We start from the raw sequence: 19,572 nt of genomic DNA, 5'->3' as shown, positions 1-19,572 counted from the left end.
GAAGCAATTAGCTTAAGGAAAATTTATATGTATACTACTATTTTATTGAATATCTCGGAGATTATGTATATACCGTAAGCAGATAAGATTATATTTTGTGATGCCTGCTCGAAGAACATATATATTCTTCAAAATCTTTAATAAAAAGTTGTCTCGATAGCAAAAAAATATTAATCTAATTACACACTTCTTCTCTGAAACATCTCTAATCATACAAGACCGGTAGCTAAAAATAATCCAAAATTTCATAAATAATGATGATAGAGAATATGATTTTTCGGAATTATGAAAATCACGTCACCTGTGATTATGAACAAAAAGAAAGTGGAATAAAAAGTTCATCGTTGCAGTTTCCTGGTCCAAGTACGAATATATCTCTATCCCACAAGTTGTTATGTACATTGCATATTCATGAAAAATCAGTTCTCACGTCCCTACTTGTATATCCCAGTCTTCCCCTCAAATGATATTAATATACACAGACATGTGAATTTTTTATTTTTTTTTTTTGCCGACTTCTTTTCTGGTACCGGTTTATATGAAAATTGGCGCAATTGTGCAAAGGTTACAATTTTTACAAAAACAGGTGCGATTTTGCAAAGGTTTGAATTCAAGGGTCCATGTTACTTATTTTCAAACGAAGTTGTGTTCACAAGTGGGTTTCTGCAGCCGCACAGGCCATCTCGGAATGCAATAAAACTTTAGGAACCATGGTTTCCGAGCAAATGCAGAAAACGTAATACTGATGATGATCTGTAGCAGGCAAAGCCGACATTTTGATTCACAAGATCGAGTCGAATAATGTAACATGGTGATTGACAACAGGATAACAGCTATTCTAACAAGGACCACATATTCATTCATAAGCATTCCAATCAACAAACATTGAACTAGGGAAGACTTTGCTTAGAAAGACCAAAACTAAAGTAACAAAAACAAAAAATATGTATACATACACCACCAGTTGAAGCAAGGAGTGCTGGCACAATCAATTGCAGTAATCTTAGTGTTCAAGAGTTTATATTATAGTGACATAGGAGTATTTTTAGAAACATTGACGTAATATCGAAGCATGTGACAAGCCAGCAGTTGGTCAAAACACCCAACTTCCACAGGTATTGATTATTTCAGAAAACAAGATAAACAATGAGCATGTACTGGGTCTAGATAAATAAATGCCAATTGACAAGTCTGTGCTGTTTGCACATGGTCATGCAACAGAAATAATATCTTCAACCCCGTTTTGAGAAAAAAGAAGAAGTATATCTTGTAATCCCAAGAGCCTTTAAAATAACATTGGGGTACCAGTACCTAGATAATATATGTATGATTTTTATATCTGAGGGACTTGCATCGATCAAGATTCAAGTATAATGTTCGTCATTCTGTAAAATCTAAGATCAAAATGCACAGCATAAATTATGCTGTATCAATTTGTATGCCTCAGCAAAAATCTTCTGATGAGGCTTCAAATTGAATTCCCCACTGTATACTAATATGGGGAAGCTACCCAGAATTACTATCACCGCCGAAGCCGGATTTCAGAAATCCTGTTTCACTTAAATGACTAACATCACCCCAGGTTTTAATGCTCCATTTACCCCCATCAGAAAGGTGAAACACATTGACAGATGTATTCAATACCTTCCCCACTCGGTGATGTGTTGTGGCTCGCCTGTGAAGTGCTCTAATAAAACCGCCATGAGTGACTACAACAACTCGCTCCCCTGCAAGAGTAATAGTGGTAATGCATCATAAAACACAAACATACTACTACCTCCATCCCAAATTAGATGAGCTAGTTGACTTTGGGGCCCGTAACTTTAGGTGCATTGACCGTCTAGTTCCGAATTTCATTTTTTTGATTTTTCTTTTGTAAATGAAAATTTCATATATTAATTTTTATTTGCAAAAATAAAATTTTAAAATAAAGTCATGTAGCTATGAGGTCAATGAACCTTAAATTGTGTGCCCAAAGTCAACGAGGTCATCTAATTTGGGATGGAGGGAGTATTACTTTACTACTGTGAGTGTGTTACTATCAATCCACCTATACCTTTGTGTTTTTCTCCAATCTTCTGCAGACAAGACGTAGCACGTCGATAAAGTTGATTGAGACTTTCCCCGCCACCCTGTGTACAAAAGAGAGTAAAAAGGCGACTTAGAACTCCAATGTAGTTCAAGTTCAAGCCAACACAATAGACTGCTTACATATACATGACTCTACCATGTCTGCAGAAGGGAAGAAAAAGATGTCATAGCAGAGAGATTCATTCTCGCAAAGCTTATGGCTGCAAATGTAAAACTGACTTATTTAAAAGTACCTTAAAAAAAATTGGTTAGAAGCGAAAAGCCGAAAATACTCATAATATAGGTAAGCAATAATTTTTGTCTTTTCGAGGTTTCGTAAAATAAAAAAGAAGCTGCGTAGGGTTAACTAATACATGCTGTAACCCAATCTCAGGTCAGAATAGTAAACAAGCTGGGTTCATAGGCTTAAGATTTATAACTATCCAAAGACACAATGAGCCCGTTTGGCTGAGCTTATAACTTATGACTTAACGTGACTTATTCGATAAGATGGGAGCTTAAAATATCTGTTTGGGTAATTTTGATTTATGATTGACTTATGGATTATTAAAATCATAATAATAAAAATAAAAGTGATTTATGGATAATTTATTACTTATGGTTAATTTTTATCAAAAAATAAAGTTCAAAAAAATTAAAGTCACTGGAAAAAGTACACCAAACCAACTTCTGCCCATAAGTGCTGGCTCATTCCTGACTTTAAGCTGGCTTCTGACTTATTACACAAGCAGACATTTTTCAGCTTAAAGTCAGAAACAGCTTTAAGCCCCAACTTTTATCAGAATCAAACAGGCTCAATATCTTACACCTACACCTCTCACTGCTATATGACTTGCTTAATATTAAAATTTCAGTTACCTTTATAAGGTGTCAAGTTATAATCACATGTGGCTGAGTGGCTCTTATAAGATTCGGGAGACTTGAATTTAAGTAGTTAACGGATCACATTTATAGTTATACCACTTCCACACTATGTTACTCTAACTCTTCTGTTTGGGTACCCGTGTGACCGTGCCCGACACTTGAACACTCAGAATACGACACTTATTCCGTGTCAGATCCTTTGACTAAAATGTGGACACTTTGACCAACTAAAAGATCACATTTAAGTTGAATATACAATACAAACCAAAAAAAATAAATCAAAAAAGAAATTAGCAAAATGCCTAATTTGCAATATATCCTGCAAATTTGTGTTATATTATAACTTGACAATTACTTTTTGTTAAGGTATCTATTTACCATGCATGTTTATTAATGTGATACGCCATGTCCTCGTACCCATGTCCAAAAAATAGGACAGTGTTACGATGTCCCCAATTTTAAGATTTTTAAAGTCCAGCACTAGGATATGTGTCGTGTTCGAACTTCGTACCCGAGTCAGAGTAACATAGCTTACACATAAGCAGTTACAGAGTTTTTGACTTAAATGTAGCTTTTCATGCATAAAAGTTCTTTTCTTTTATTTTTACAGATATTAGTGTGTATTATTATAACATTTTCAAAATGTCCTGTGAGTTACTGTTAAGAGCTTACAAAATAAATCATGTGCAGTCAACTCTAAGCCTACGGTAAAAATTCAGATAATGCTAGATAGCCTTTGCTCAGGGCAAGGGATGATCGGGAATTTATTAGGTGGCGGGATAATTAAAATTACTATATTGTCGGAGTCAGAGAGATAAAAGGTTCTTTCCTAAATGCAAAAACAATTACCAGAATTGGGCCACAAAAACAAAATCTGGTCAATTCTAAGGAAACACTTAAATGCATAATTTTAACACAAAGCCTGGAAATATGAATAAAAAGCAAAAAAAACTTTATTAATTAACTCTGGTAATTTCACAAGTACATACTGGAATCTCTTGATCTTTACTATGAGACACAAAAGCTTTATGTGCCTCTGGGTTGATCTTCGCTATTTCATGATATACAAGACCTTGAAGGGCTCCTAAATTTCTTTCTCGAAGGTCACGATCTTTAACAACCTGAAACAATGCGTAAAACTTGGGAGCTATATTTTATAATTCAATAGTAAATCATGTCAACAATTTATATCACAAACAATTATCAGGTTCTTGCCCCCACAAGGTTGATTATAAAACTCATGCACACACGATGTCAAGAAAAAAATCCGAAGTACTATCTAAGAGCATAAGGATAAGTGCACCTATGTATCGACTGAATCACTCTAAGGGTCAAAGATGGCAGGTAGAGCAGCAATGAGGAAATGGGGGGACATAATAAAAAAATTTACCAAAAAGAAGAGCGCTGCAGAGCTGAGGCTAGAATGACTCCAAAATCTCAAAATGGAAACCAAAAAATAGAATTTCTCTAATATATAAGTTATTCTTACTATTCTGAAAAGTTTTCTTACTTGTAAATGCAGGGACTACATAATATTGGTTCCTAGTAAGGTGATCCCAGCTCATATAAAAGTCCATATCTAAATTCCCAGCTCACAAGCTGAATACATCTTCGAAAATTAAAAGCATATTTGGGACAAGTTGTTTGTTCAAACTCTAACGTTCTGATTCTAACCAGACAACTATGTTATCAGTAGCTTCCTTCTGTTCCTCATCACTACCTGATTCCTATATTCTCTGTATGGTCACAAGTAAGCAACTGTATTTTAGAACATTAGTGCATTCCAGTTCCAAATGAGTCGTCAATTTGAACAGTTTGAGACGCCTCTCTGGCTCTCTCCACAAATTTACGAACACGTTTGAACAGAAGCAGCACAAAAGATCAACATATGATTTAGACTATTCTCTATGCAGTTGAATCATCAAAACCCCTTCTTTCACATTAGCTTTTTGACACATATATACATTGTTACGCTGAAATGTAAATTGCGCATTTAAGAGTAAAGTTAAATCTTTCAGACATAACCATGAGTTTTATGTCATATATGGTTCTTCATCTGGTGTCTCCAAGTTTTGTGTATACAATTATGTCTCTATATGAAAGCCAATATATAGAAAATTAATTTTTGTCACATACCTCAAGTCCACCACAATTCCTTGCAATTATCTCTGCTGTCTCATGAGCTCTACTCAAGTCCGAGGAGTAGACTGCAGAAATTTTAGGTTCCCTGGATAGTCTTGCAGCCACCTTTACAACACAACATAAAACATTTTATAAAAAATAATAACAAAAATAATTAGTAAACAAAAGATACTCCCTATATCCCACTCATTTCTCTCTATATTTTTTTTAATGCTTGGCACGCACGCTAAGGTGTACATAAAATATAGTGCCGTAACTTAATCTTAATTTATTTATTTTTGAATAAAAATTTAACCGTTAAACTTTTATTCACAAAAAAATTAAAATAATTTATGAAACTATATTTTATAAAAGCCTTAAAATACGTGTCAAACCATCTGTCCCATACGTAAACAACCTCGAGGGACAGAGGAAGCACATAACAGTCGCACAACTCACCGTATCTGCTTGTTGTCTTCCAACCTCATTTAGGTTAACATCAAGATGCCCCTGACAAAAAACAAAAATGAGTATGAAAGTCATCCTACAAACTCATATTGACAAACATAAGACTGAATCTACTAATCGAAATCCATGAGTTTTACTTGCTGCATACACCAATTGTAATTTGTGGCAATGTAATTGATGATACTTATATAAACACTAATTTACGAGAGTCGCAATGCTAATCGAGTAACTAGTATATAACCTAGTAATAATCGCAATTCAGGAGATATAAAAACCTGAATCCTGCCATCAGCATTCCACTCCGTCTCGCCGTGACGAATCACGATGATCTCGGCATAATTGCAACCGCCAGTCTCCACATCAGCGTCGCTAAAATTGAAAGCATACGAAGCTCAAACAGTTAATTCAAATTGAAAAACTCGAAAATTTTAAAATGAAAAGCTTGGAAACTAGAGGAATTGAAGAGTGGCTGACCTGGCGGCCATTGACGTTTGAGGTTGCCGGGGAATTAGGGATAGAATTTGGCAAGTCAATTGAGGAGACGGAAAGCTTGGGAATCGGATGGGGCGAGGAGGAGTACGAGTATAAGAGGAGGAATGTGTGGCCCACTTGAAATTGTTACCGCTATCTAATCTTTTGCTTGTTGAACAGAGCATTACTGGGCTCAGCCTCAGACTAGAGGGGGCAAGTGCGCACGGATGTTTAACAAAAATTATCTTTTAATTACAGTTATGTAGCTTGAAATTAGAAATTCATGTGAGCTAATCTTTAAACGATACTCACTCGATTTCACTTTTTTGTAAAAATTATTTTTTATAAAAAAAAATTTCATTTGACATCATATTTATAATATTATCAATATACAACACATATAGAATATAATTGATCATGAAAATATAAAGTAAAAATATATTATATAAAATTGATTTCAAAAACACAAATAATTAATTACACCACATTAAAAATTTAAGTGGACAAATAATTTAAAATATTTTTTTCTTTTAGAAAATATACATGTAAACTAACACTTCCAGCAAAATTATGAAGGGGTAAAAACAAATGAACCGGTCCAAAGTTACTTGCCGATCAAGTTTATATTCAAAAATGATACTACAAGTTAAAAAAATTAAATTCTAACTAAAGATTGGGAAGCTTTCCGAATAAAATTGACTTGACATGCAATATGGACAAATTCTATACATGTGAATACGTTTAGCTGTTTGGCCTCTGAATTTAATTTTGCAGCAAAGCAAAGCAACGGGTAAACCACAACAACATTTTCAAATGCTTAATCAACAATGTCTGAATCAGCCCCGTTTTAACATGCACGCTGATACAGCAAAACTGCTGTGACACCTCCCAGAAACCAGCTAAACAGGTTTTTAGGTTTGCCTATAAATTGCCAGAGTCCAGAGTTAGAATGCATAAACTCACAATACTTCACAAACATCTATCTTTCCCAAAATATTTAAGCATAAATGGCTTTAACCATCAAGCTCCAGTGCACTGTCCTGGCTCTGCTCTTCACCTTCGGAGTCTTAGCATCTCTCGCTGCAGCTCGTTCTTTGAATGAGGCATCAATGACCGAGACACATGACCAGTGGATGACACGTTATGGACGTGTGTACAAAACTGCTGACGAGAAAAACAGGCGTTCTACCATCTTCCAAGAGAACCTCAAATACATCCAGACATTTAATAAAGCCAATAACAAGCCGTACAAACTAGGCGTCAATGAATTCGCAGATCTTACCAATGAGGAGTTTACAACTTCAAGAAACAAATTCAAGAGCCATGTCTGCGCCACATCTACAATTAATGTATTCCGATATGAAAATGTTACTGCAGTACCAGCTACCATGGACTGGAGAAAGAAAGGCGCTGTTACACCTATCAAGGACCAGGGCCAGTGTGGTAAGCCTCGAGTTTGCAGGTCATGAATTTATAATCTATCATAATTTTTGGAGCCGCTTTTAACACTTTTCTTTGTAATATACAGGGTGCTGCTGGGCGTTTTCAGCTGTGGCAGCTATGGAAGGTATTACTCAGCTTAAAACTGGTAAGCTGATCTCTCTATCGGAGCAAGAACTGGTTGATTGTGATACTAACGGCGAAGATCAAGGCTGTGAGGGCGGTCTTATGGACAATGCATTTGATTTCATCCAACAAAACCACGGCCTGTCAACTGAAACAAACTACCCATACAGTGGAACTGATGGAACATGCAATGCCAACAAAGAAGCAAACCACGCAGCCACGATAACTGGGCACGAGGACGTGCCTGCTAACAGTGAGAGTGCTCTGCTAAAAGCTGTTGCAAATCAACCAATCTCCGTGGCCATTGATGCCAGTGGTTCAGATTTTCAATTCTACTCAAGTGGTGTCTTTACAGGAGAATGTGGCACTGAGTTAGACCATGGAGTCACTGCTGTAGGCTACGGCACCGCGGCTGATGGGACCAAGTACTGGCTAGTGAAGAATTCATGGGGCACAAGTTGGGGGGAGGAAGGTTACATCCAAATGCAAAGAGGCGTAGCCGCTGCGGAAGGCCTATGTGGTATTGCAATGCAGGCTTCCTATCCCACGGCCTGAAAATTCGAAAAAAACTGGTGATTATCACTAGTCACAACTTATGTAATTATGTATATGCCTGTATTGCCACTATGTTCCTCCTGTGCAACTTATGGTTGTTAGTACTTGAGCCAAGAACTTGTACAGTGTAAGAACTTGGTTATTGTTATTAGAGCTGTTCACGAACCGAGCCGAGTTTTGACCGAACCGAGCCGAGCTTTAATTTTTTTTCTGCCGAGCCGAGCCGAGCCGAGCTTTTTAATCGAACAAAAATTGTGTTCAAGCTCGGCTCGTTAACTAACGAGCCGAACACGAGCTTGTTCGCGAACAAATACAAGCCGAGCCGAGTCGAGTCGAGTCGAGCCGAGCTAGAAAAAAAATAAGGACAAACCGCTAGTTGACTCTTAAAATAGCTAACCTAATAATTTCAATTTTTTTGAAACTTTGTTTATATCACTAAAATGTATATATGTTAACATCCATACAGTTGGATCGGTAAAAAATATTTTTTAAAATATTGAAACACTAAATTAGGATTAAACACTAGTTAGCGGTACTAGTCAAACTTCTACTTGCCTGTTAAAAACCAAATAAAATTATTATTTCCTAAAATTTTGTTTACATCACTAATATATATATATATATATATATATATATATATATATATTATGTTGAATTCTGAGTCCAATAACATATATAAATTATAAAAAAACCCTGAAAATATTACTACATTTTTTCGAGCTTTAACGAGCCGAACTCGAGCCGAACGAGCTCGAGCCGAGCTCGAGCCGAGCTCGAGCCGAACATACTAAAAGCTCGGCTCGAGCTCGTTTACTTAACGAACAATTTTTTGTGTTCGAGTTCGAGCTCGTTAACTTAACGAGCCGAGCCGAACGAGCTCTTAACGAGCCGAGCTCGAGCTTGTTCGCGAACAGCTCGGTTCGTTAAACAGCCCTAATTGTTATGACATAAATCTTGACCAAAGATTTCTCAATAGTCAAATATGCTGCTTTAAGCCATTTTACATTTGAGTACTTGGCTAGCAATTGTTCTCAGACATATATACCCTACATTTCAAACCTCTTTACTGCCGAAGAGCAAGTTCTTTAAAATATTCATTGAAAATATTGAAATAGTAGTCATTTTAATTTTTGCACGTATTTTAAAATGTGAAATAGCATATTTTTGTGTATAATTTTCAAATTATACAATAAAAATTAAAATACATTTTTCTTTCACCTCAAATTACATGCAAAAATCAAAACCACTATTATGCTCCGCACATGAATGGTAAAAAAAATAAAATAATAACAGCAGCAAATCGGATAAATGTGACCGGCTTGGCGTCAAGGTATATTCTTCGGGAGAACATAAACATTCTACATCATCAGTTTCTGTGACATTAAAATATTTACATTATTATACAAGCAGAAAGAATAGAACAATGAAAATAATGGCAGCCACATGACTATTGTTTTTCACATGCGACTGTGATTTGTTCTAGAAAAGTGTTACTTTAAAACTTTAAAGTTAAAGTAGCCCTCTGTAAATTTGCATTGTTTTCTTTAATTTCGGTTTGGTTTATTTGTCGTCTCTCAACTCGGTTCCAAGGAAACAAGTATGCATATCTTGGGGGCTCTTTTCAATATATTGAAGATATTCTATGCTTTTATTTATTTAATTAAAAAAATCTGTTGACGCTCAAATTGAAACACTGATCAAAATTTATTTAACGTTCATAGTATTTTATTAAATAAATTTGAAGGGGTAAAAAAACTAGCAGTCAATTCAATACATAGCCAAAACAATGACCAACTCCCTGCGTTACGCATGACGAATTTGGCTCTCACCGTTGCTGTTGAAGATAACTAGATAAGCTCACCAGAAATAGTATGTTTTCAAGGCAAAGCAAATGGAGAGCCTTCTTACGAATAGGTCATCAGGTCACCCTTTTCTGCTCGTTTGTTCATGTCAACCGGATGGACATTCACTTTTGTTATATAATCTTGTGTTTGGTTGGAGTGAATAAAGAGGATTGGAATAAAATTTAAATTATAATTCAATTGGATGTTTAGTAATTTTATTTTTCCGATCATTCCTTCTTATCATTAGTAACTAGAACAAACTCTCCTGTTTGTAATACCTATTTCAATCCAAAACTTATCATACAAACTATACATCAACTCAATTTTTATTAAGTCTTTTCTTCTGCTCCCTGTTATTTTCTTTTATATGCACTTGTTTCTTTCTTTTCATTCATTGCAACAAAAAAAAATATAAAAATTTATATTCGATCAGATCTTAGAAGTTAAATCAACTCGATTCGAGTAAAATAAAATTCTCATAAATTATTCAATTTTTGTTATAGCGAAGGGAGTGCATAATAGCAAGTCCAAGAGTGCCTCAAATTATTGTCCTAAGTTAAAATTTAGGGCATTTGATAAAAAAGACTGCTCCAACAATGTCCTAGTGATGCCTTATATCACTAGGACAACTCCTTCAAGCCCATATTTGAGACACTCTCTCTCCTTACCCTATCCCATATTTTATAATAAATTTCTATCTACGGTCTCTTTCTCTCTCTACTTTATATTATGTTTTAATGATGAAAGTGAACTTTTAATAATAAAATATTAAACAAATAGAGAAAATAAGGCACATTGTTGGAGTTGAAGTTGGTTGAATATGTCCTAAACTACTATGACATACTCCCTCCATCCCAAATTAGACGGCCCCGTTGACTTTGGGCACACTATTTAAGGTTCATTGACCGCATAGATACGTGACTTATTTTTAAAATTTTATTTTTGCAAATAAAAATTAAAATATGAAATTTTCATTTATAAAAGAAAAATAAAAAAATAAATTTCGGAAGTAGACGGTCAATGCACCTAAAATTACGTGCCCAAAGTCAACGGGGACATCTAATTTGGGATGGAGGTAGTAATTTTTTATATTATATTTAGGAATTCAACTAGAACACTGTGGACTTGCTCTAACAATGTATTTAATGTTTATTCGATGTTTGGCATTGTAATTTGTGAAAAGTATTCATTAACTACCGTGATACTCGTTTTAGAATCAAAATCATAACTAGTCTCATCAGCCGTATCTTACCGATACGATAAGACATAAACTTAAACTTTATAACCGAGAAGCAGTGGATACTTGAAAAGTAGACGCGTCAATGCGGAACAATATTGAAATATTAAAAAGGTCGTAGACCGCTAGTCACCATTTTCAACCTCTAGAAAATCTCTCGTAACTTTCAAATGCGAACACGGGTTCTAACCTTTGCGCTTGAATATAGTAAACATATTCTGCCTAACTTTACACACTTATATATACTTAAACAATTCAACCTACCCAAATCAATTATTCTTCACTTGCTATTGCATTTTTATCTGCAACTCCAACTCAAAAACTGAAGCTATGCAGAAAAGTACAAGCATCTTTCTCATTTCATTACTGCTACTCTTCACAACACATGGATGTTTAGGCATAACTGCACCGTCACCTTCGCCCGTAGCTGCTCCGACTAAAGCGAAGATCGTGACGGTGCTCAGCATCGACGGTGGTGGCATTAGAGGAATCATCCCTGGCCGAATCCTCGCTTTTCTTGAATCTAAACTTCAGGTGCGTTAAATTTAATTTTAAGGTCTGCGTATATTTAACCCCAGTATTTACACGGATATATCATGTTATTTTCATTTACTTTTTTTTAATGGCTTGTGTGATGATAATACAGGAACTTGATGGTCCAAGTGCAAGAATTGCGGATTACTTCGATGTAATATCAGGAACAAGCACCGGTGGCCTGGTGACAGCCATGCTCACGGCTCCTAACAAAGAAAACCGCCCCATCATTCCTGCTAAAGACATTTACACGTTTTACAGTGAGCACGGACCCAAGATTTTCCCGAAAAACAAGTAATCCCTCCTCCCTCCGTCCCACTCATTTCTATACGTGTTCTTTTCACTGCTCGACACACACTTTAATGCTCCTGTAAAATACAGTTCTATAACTTAATTTTAAGATTTTCGTTTCCTGATTAAAAATTTGATATGAGGGAGTACATACCCTGAACTGAAACAAACACTAACTTCTTTATGGCTGAAAATATTATACATCAAACTAAGCAAACTTCTTTTGTTGTTGCAGTAACCCAGGCTTCTTAAAGGCCGTGAGAAATTTGATTGTGTCCGCGAAAGGGCCTAAGTATGATGGTAAATACCTGCGATCCATAGTAAAAGAGATACTAGGGGACACTACGATGAACCAGACTCTTACAGATGTTATTATCCCAACCTTTGACATCAAACGCCTCCAGCCCATAATCTTTTCTACTGATGATGTATGCTAGCTAATCGTCTCGTTGATTTTCTGTTTCTGGATTAACCGGAGAGTATATATGTTTGTGTTTATTGACTAAAATCGATTTTGTGCAGGCCAGAAAAGATACTTCCAAGAATGCATACTTATCAGATGTTTGCATAGCTACATCTGCAGCTCCCACCTATTTACCTGCACATTTCTTTGAGACCAAGTATGAAGATGGACGGAATCGAAGTTATGATCTCATTGATGGTGGTATTGCAGCAAACAATCCGGTAATTTTGTAGTTCAGTTCATTTTGAACAGATGCAACTAATATGTTACTTCTGCTAACCAATAATTGTGTGTTAATTTTCAGACTCAAGCGGCTATAACACACATTGCCAATGAAATATTGAAGGGAAACTTTCAGTTTGTTGATTCGAAACCAATGGACAGTACAAATATGTTAGTACTGTCACTTGGCACGGGCACAGCTAAGCATGAAGAGAAGTATAATGCAACAATGGCCTCGGACTGGGGTTTAGTCAGTTGGGTATATGACAAAGGTAACACCCCACTGATTGATTCTTATGGCGCTGCAGGTGGAGATATGGTTGACATTCAGGTCTCATCTGGTTTTAAATCCCTCCGTGCTGAGAAGAACTATCTTCGTATTCAAAATGATAACTTGACTGGAGATGCCTCTTCGGTTGATATTGCAACCACCAAGAACATGGAGACTCTCGCTGCAATTGGAGACGAGCTGCTAAAGAAACCAGTGTCAAGGGTTAATCTGGATACGGGCTTCTTTGAGCCTGTGGTTGGTGAGGGTACTAATGCTGATGCTCTGACTCGTTTTGCTAAGTTGCTTTCAGATGAAAGGAAGATCAGGCTGCATAATTAGAAAGGTCTTAGAAATGTAACCAAGTGTCACTAATAACTCTACCTTCCTTGCCTTCTATTTTCCATTTAACACCAATAAAGCAATGATAGGCTGCCATTCTTTTTCCACAACTAATTTTTCCCTTAAGAGCTTAACATTTTGGTTTAGCAGATTTCGTGTTTTCTGGTTTTTGACTCCTGTAAACATCAGAACACGTGACATGTATCCTTTCTGTTATATCAGTGAATAAAAACATTTTTTTCAATTTTTTCTAAAGGCGTGCAGGGTCCACCGAGACTCCAACCAGGGGTGAAGTTAGGAAGATTATAACTTTGATTTGTAAGAATAAAATTAGCCAAATGATCAAAAAGATTCTAGAAACGCGTGAAAACTCATCCCTTAGCTCGTATTTGACTTCGAGTTGAAGGTGTCTGATCTGGTCTCTGAAAAACATTAAACATATGCATGACATGCGGTAGCCGTACGATATATTCTTAACATCCACCAGCTAATTAGATGTTCAGTTGATGACAACATTAACGATATAATAGTATTCATTGAATGATTCTAGACTGTATTTAACTTAGAAATGATTGATAAATCCACTAAAAACAGGACAAACTGACAAGTATAATACAGATAATGAACTAGAAACAGGTTAAGATAAGTATCAGACCTTAGGAACTATGCAGACATCAAAACAACATGAAAATGGAGTCCCGTTGTAATAGAAGAAGAAAATGCATAGATGGAACTACTGCTGCAAAATTGAAGGGCAAGAAAATAGAAACGCGCAACACTAAGGAAGACCTGAAGCAAGCAAAAAGAGATGCTGTAGGCTGGTGGTTAAACTCCAGGCCCCTCTTTGATGAGATTGGAGAGTACCAGTCGGCAAGGTCCAACATCATTGCCTCGGGGCTTAAGTCACAAATTGAAGCCAGCAAAGCGGAAATCAAGTCCAGACGGGAGGAGGAACTCCAGGTCACAACACGGATTAAAGAATTGAACGACCAGTTGGACGTTACATGCAAATATATTGAGCAACTCAAGTTGAAAATACAAGAAGAAAGTCGAAAGAAGTCAGAAATGAAACAAGTTCTACTAATGAGGAAGCAGACTGTTGAGGCATTGCGGTTAACTCACAGAGCATTGTTATTTGAAACAGAAGCTTCTCGTGCATCAGCTGCACAAGCACTTCAATACATCTTTAGGTCACAGAGTGATGACACAACAATCCAACTAAGTGTTGAAGAATACAATGCATTAACAAGAGCAGCTGAAGAAGAGATTTCTCTTAATAACTGGCGAGTTTCAGTATCCACAGAACAAAGACTAGCTGCACAGGACAGTCGAGACTTGGCCTTTAAGAAATTAGAGGCGCTTTATTGCCCTGACAACGATATAAAACATGAGAAAACAGAGAATGAAATAAGAGAAGAGCGAAGTACAGGAAGCCAGGATGAAAAGAAGCATTTACCGATCATTGAAGAAGAAGAGGAAGAAGATACAGTGTTCATATGTCCGGCAAGGAGCCCCCAACATCTGGTTGATGTTACAGAACAAAGCGACGATACAAAGTTAGTTGCAATCAGAAAGAAACCATCCGTCCTCACTCAATTAAGAGTTTTTTTCGAGCAAAATTGTATATGACAAATAATATCAGCTATGATCAATCTAACAAACTGTTAATGGACTGCAGTCTTTTCTTTTTATGTATTAAGTTACTGTAGTGATCATGATTCATGAGTAACATCAAAATCTGTAATTGGTTTATTGATAAGCACATATGCATTTAGGAAGAAAATCAGTTTAAACAGGATGTAAACGTAGTTTAACACTTGATGATACGACAAGTGCCTGTTTAATTAAGAAAAGAGAAAAATGCATTTTGTGTACCTACATTTAGGCTTTATCACACTTACAATAATGTACTTTAAAAATCTACGGTTACAATATTGCTCTTCAACATTTTCCTTAGTTTGTGTACTTCCATCAAATTTTGCTAACAGCATTGAGTTAAAATGCATATAAACGATAACAACATTGAAAGTAGAGCATTGCAAGTGTTGTAAAGTCCCAAATGCAGATGCACAAAAATGCACTTTAAACCTTTTAGCCCCACGCCGTTAGCAGCACTTGACAGAAGTACATGAATTAAGAAAAAACTTAAAGAGCAATATTGCAAGTGTAAATTTTGGAAGTACAATATTAAAAATGACGTAATGCCTAAAATATAGGTACGCAAAGTGCACTCTTCTCTTGAAAAAATAAAAGTTAAACTTCTGATCCCATGATAGTTCTGTACTTCAGTGCCTAACATTAGGTGATATTATAACCATATAGTTTGACAACTGAAGCTACGTAACTAATCAACTCATTTCCTAATCTAATGTTTGCTTTAGACTATAAATTACTATACTGCACCATTTCTACAGCTCAATGTAGAAGCCATGCAGAAGCCTAACATCTTTCTCCACATATCCCTACTAGTACTCTTAATAACACATGGATGTATAGGGCAAAGCTTTTCCACAGCATCACCTCCGCAGAAAGGAAGGATGGTGACGGTCTTAAGCATTGATGGCGGCGGCATTAGAGGCATCATCCCTGGCACCATCCTTGCCTTTCTTGAGTCCAAGCTTCAGGTAACCATGTTCACAAAAGATTCTTGAATATATATAATTTTTTCGGTAATGATTAATTGATGAATATACAATGCTAGGAATAAAAATTCTTTGTATAACTAAGTAGTAATATTATTTGATAATGAAGGAACTTGACGGACCAAGTGCAAGAATCGCAGATTACTTTGATGTAATATCTGGAACAAGCACAGGCGGGCTGGTAACGACGATGCTAACCGCTCCTAATAAAGAAAACCGCCCTCTTTTTGCTGCGAAAGACATCTATAAGTTTTACAAGGAGAACGGACCCAAGATATTTTCGGAGGACAGGTACATAATCACCCAATACATAGTAGTAATAATCTGTCTCATTTTTCTCATAAAATGCATGATCAATAAACTAACTAGTTAATTTTGTTCTTGTCCAGATTAAAGGGCTTTCTGGAGAAGATAAGAAGATTATTTGTTTCTTTTACAGGACCCAAGTACACTGGTGAACAACTTGGATCGATAGTGAAAGAGTTATTAGGTGACATGACATTGAACCAGACTCTCACAGATGTTATCATACCAACGTTTGATATCAAACGCCTTTATCCATTAATTTTTTGTTCCGATAAGGTATGATAATCGGTCTTGATCCCCAGGCTCTGTTTTGTCGGAAGGACAAATGAAATGGACGAGAGAATCAGAACTAAACCTTATAATTTTAATCCACAAATTTTTGTAAATTACAATGGAGAAAAGAAATAGAAGTCCCAATAAATTTCCACATATTAGTACAATTCACTCTAAGCAAACCACACATCAGTTTCTTTTCGACATCTGCTTGAGATAATATCAAAGATAAAACCTTTGTTCTTACTGCAGGCAAGAGCAAATACCTCGTGGAATGCATATTTATACGACGTATGCCTAGGCACATCGGCAGCTCCCACTTACTTCCCAGCACACTACTTCGAAACCAAGCATGAAGATGGAAGGACACGCACTTTTGATCTCATAGATGGCGGTATTGCTGCAAACAATCCGGTAGTTACATAAGCATTGCTCGATATTGTCATTAACTTTTGTACATGCCAACTACAAACAATTTAAAACACGCATTATTAGAAAAATTTTGCTGTCTAACAGAAGAATATTTGTGAATCCCACAGACTCAAGTGGCTATAACACACATCACGAATGAAATTTTAAACGGGAACTTCAAGATTGTTGATGATATGACACCAATGAACACTACAAGGATGTTGGTTATCTCACTTGGCACCGGTGCAGCCAAATATGAGGCCAAGTACGATGCAAGAAAGGCCTCGAGATGGGGTATACTAAATTGGATTTTTGACAATGGTAACACCCCCATCCTTGATTCTTATGGTGCTGCAAGTCAGGATATGGTTGACATTCACGTGTCTTCGCTGTTTCAAGCCCTCCAAGCTGAGCAGAATTATCTTCGTATCCAAGAAGATGGCTTGACTGGTGATGAATCTTCAGTAGATGTTGCGACTGTTAGGAACATGGAGAGACTTTCAGCAATTGGGAATGAGCTGCTACAGAAACCGGTGTCAAGAGTGAATTTGGAAACCGGCATGTTTGAAGCAGTGGCAGGAGAGGGTACCAATTCTGATGCATTATCTGGTTTTGCTAAGATGCTTTCAGATGAAAGGAAATTTAGGTTGGGGACTTGAACATGTCTGGTAAAACTTAAAATCAGTGCTCTATATAGTCTGCAAGATAAATTTACTCTTTCCTTTCTTGTATTTGGAATAACATGGCCACAATTGGCTACAAGATATTTGAAATAAGCTGCAAGATATAATTGATAATCCAAAATTATTTGTTAATAATTCTATAATAGTCTTCAAATGAAAACAGATCATATGAAAATGAATAAGAAATGAAAACAGATCGTTACTAATGATACTGATGCTACCTTTCCTCCTTACCTTGCACCATGCATTTTATTGGGTTCTTCCCCACTGCAAAGTAAACAGCATAGAACTGCACCAAGGCTCCATCTCCGTCTGCACAAAAGGATCCACGCTATCTTCATTGAGTAAAAGAAGACTCCCCGCTAGTTAGAATGTATGCGGCCAAAATCCTACTGGCGACCTGATCACTCTCATTGCTCAACTTAAAAGAAATGACCACTCGGCTATTGGTCATCATGTAAGCAGTACCAAATAATTCGGGGGTGTAGTGTAGTTTAGAATGTTTAGTAGCATCAAAAAGAGAGCCTGTATCGATAAATAAGGGGCACATGTTGTCATCTTCATAGAGTCTGTACTTGTTTGAGGAGGAAGCTGTTTGATGTGTAATGTGAGTTTTAGTCAAGGAAGGAGTAGCGATAAGTTGATGCCATGTTTTACAAGCACACCTGAATCTGACAAGAGACTTAGCTGACACTCTGTAAAAAAAATTCAACAACATTTCTTGATAGTTGAAAAAATTAGTCAAGCTGCCGAGAAGCCCAGAGTAGGATGGTCCTCCGATGCCCAAAAAAGGTCCCGAAAACTTTTGTTTATGATTTAGATTTGCGGATTTTCTTGAATTAATCACGTTGGACGTAAGTTATAATCCTGGCCGCTGGATATTCATCCAACGGTCATAGGACTGTGTGTTCGGTAAACAGTCCCGGGCATATGTATGCCAGGGACTGCTGCCCATTTCTTAATATTAAGAATAGAACTTCAGTTCATACTCCAGGCAAGAGCACTATGTGATCAATTTTTGTACATCTCAACAACAAACATTTTAAAACACGCGTTTTACTTCTTAGTTCTTACCAAGGATCAAACTGGTTCCCTCAACATCTTGTTTTGACAAGAGAGATTAAGGGATTACCTCCTTTAACAAGGACACAAAACACAATAAATATTTGAAAAAGTGATAGCAATATGAATTATAGAAAATAAAAGAGTTAATTGCATATCACACCACTACGCTTGAACCCAAAGACATTTTAGTATACAAACCTTTGAAAATTACATTTCACAACCCGGTAATTTGTGCGCTGCATTCTGCATCATTTTCACCGGTCACCGTTAAATATTCATGTTTAACGTTACTTAAGTAGGGTTAAAATGAGAAAACCCAGTTTCAACGGTCTTCTTCCCCCATTTTATAGTATACTAGTAATTTTTGCCCGCTACGCATGAGCATAAAACTGAATTTCACACATGAGCCTAATGACTAACAATCCAGCAAAATTTACTGGTCTGAAAGGTCATGGTTCGGCAATTGTTGGGCGTGTTCCAGTCATGACTCCGATTACAAAGAAAACAAGAGGTATTTGGAAACAAAGCGACAAAGATGAGTCATATATATGAATCTCATATCCAAGGACCACTCAAAAGTCAAGATAAAAATGATACAAGGGATGGGCAAAGGTTGAATGATACTTGCTGAGGAAATTTAGATGTTCCTTTCAAGTCATGTGCTTGTTTGTCATAATTTTTCATTGTTTAAAATTTTACAAAATTGCAGGTACAGAAAGCAATTGTCTGCAGAACTTACTGTACATAGAAAACCTTCAATTTAACATGTATACATTCAAAAAGGGGTTCCCCTTTCCTTTACGACTAGTTTTTGTTTTCCCATCACACAAAATTAATCAAAATTCGGACTATAAC

General features: G+C 36.3%; 4 protein-coding genes across 4 annotated transcripts; 3 read left to right on the top strand and 1 right to left on the bottom strand.

Annotated features, from left to right (window-relative positions):
• Positions 1-1,140: 1,140 nt before the first annotated feature.
• LOC108193615 (phosphoglycerate mutase-like protein 4) lies at positions 1,141-6,231 on the bottom strand. The gene is made up of 7 exons (XM_017360340.2): positions 6,019-6,231; positions 5,820-5,913; positions 5,536-5,586; positions 5,092-5,202; positions 3,945-4,076; positions 2,057-2,132; positions 1,141-1,727 (listed from the first exon to the last, which is right to left on the bottom strand). The coding sequence occupies exons 1-7, from the start codon at positions 6,198-6,200 to the stop codon at positions 1,507-1,509; spliced, it is 867 nt and encodes a 288-aa protein (XP_017215829.1). The 5' UTR covers positions 6,201-6,231; the 3' UTR covers positions 1,141-1,506.
• Positions 6,232-6,969: 738 nt separating this feature from the next.
• LOC108193510 (senescence-specific cysteine protease SAG39-like) lies at positions 6,970-8,301 on the top strand. Its single transcript, XM_017360195.2, has 2 exons — positions 6,970-7,458; positions 7,544-8,301. The coding sequence occupies exons 1-2, from the start codon at positions 7,023-7,025 to the stop codon at positions 8,134-8,136; spliced, it is 1,029 nt and encodes a 342-aa protein (XP_017215684.1). The 5' UTR covers positions 6,970-7,022; the 3' UTR covers positions 8,137-8,301.
• Positions 8,302-11,465: 3,164 nt separating this feature from the next.
• On the top strand, positions 11,466-13,581 carry LOC108193509 (patatin-like protein 2). The gene is made up of 5 exons (XM_017360193.2): positions 11,466-11,751; positions 11,864-12,045; positions 12,278-12,470; positions 12,565-12,726; positions 12,810-13,581. The coding sequence occupies exons 1-5, from the start codon at positions 11,548-11,550 to the stop codon at positions 13,335-13,337; spliced, it is 1,269 nt and encodes a 422-aa protein (XP_017215682.1). The 5' UTR covers positions 11,466-11,547; the 3' UTR covers positions 13,338-13,581.
• A 2,179-nt stretch (positions 13,582-15,760) lies between these two features.
• On the top strand, positions 15,761-17,793 carry LOC108194970 (patatin-like protein 2). Its single transcript, XM_017361905.2, has 5 exons — positions 15,761-15,961; positions 16,089-16,270; positions 16,369-16,561; positions 16,811-16,972; positions 17,098-17,793. The coding sequence occupies exons 1-5, from the start codon at positions 15,767-15,769 to the stop codon at positions 17,626-17,628; spliced, it is 1,263 nt and encodes a 420-aa protein (XP_017217394.2). The 5' UTR covers positions 15,761-15,766; the 3' UTR covers positions 17,629-17,793.
• Positions 17,794-19,572: the final 1,779 nt, after the last annotated feature.

Source organism: Daucus carota, chromosome 7, assembly GCF_001625215.2.
Source record: "Daucus carota subsp. sativus chromosome 7, DH1 v3.0, whole genome shotgun sequence".
NCBI classification, from domain to species: domain Eukaryota; kingdom Viridiplantae; phylum Streptophyta; class Magnoliopsida; order Apiales; family Apiaceae; genus Daucus; species Daucus carota.
This window is presented reverse-complemented; position numbering and strand designations above follow the sequence as displayed.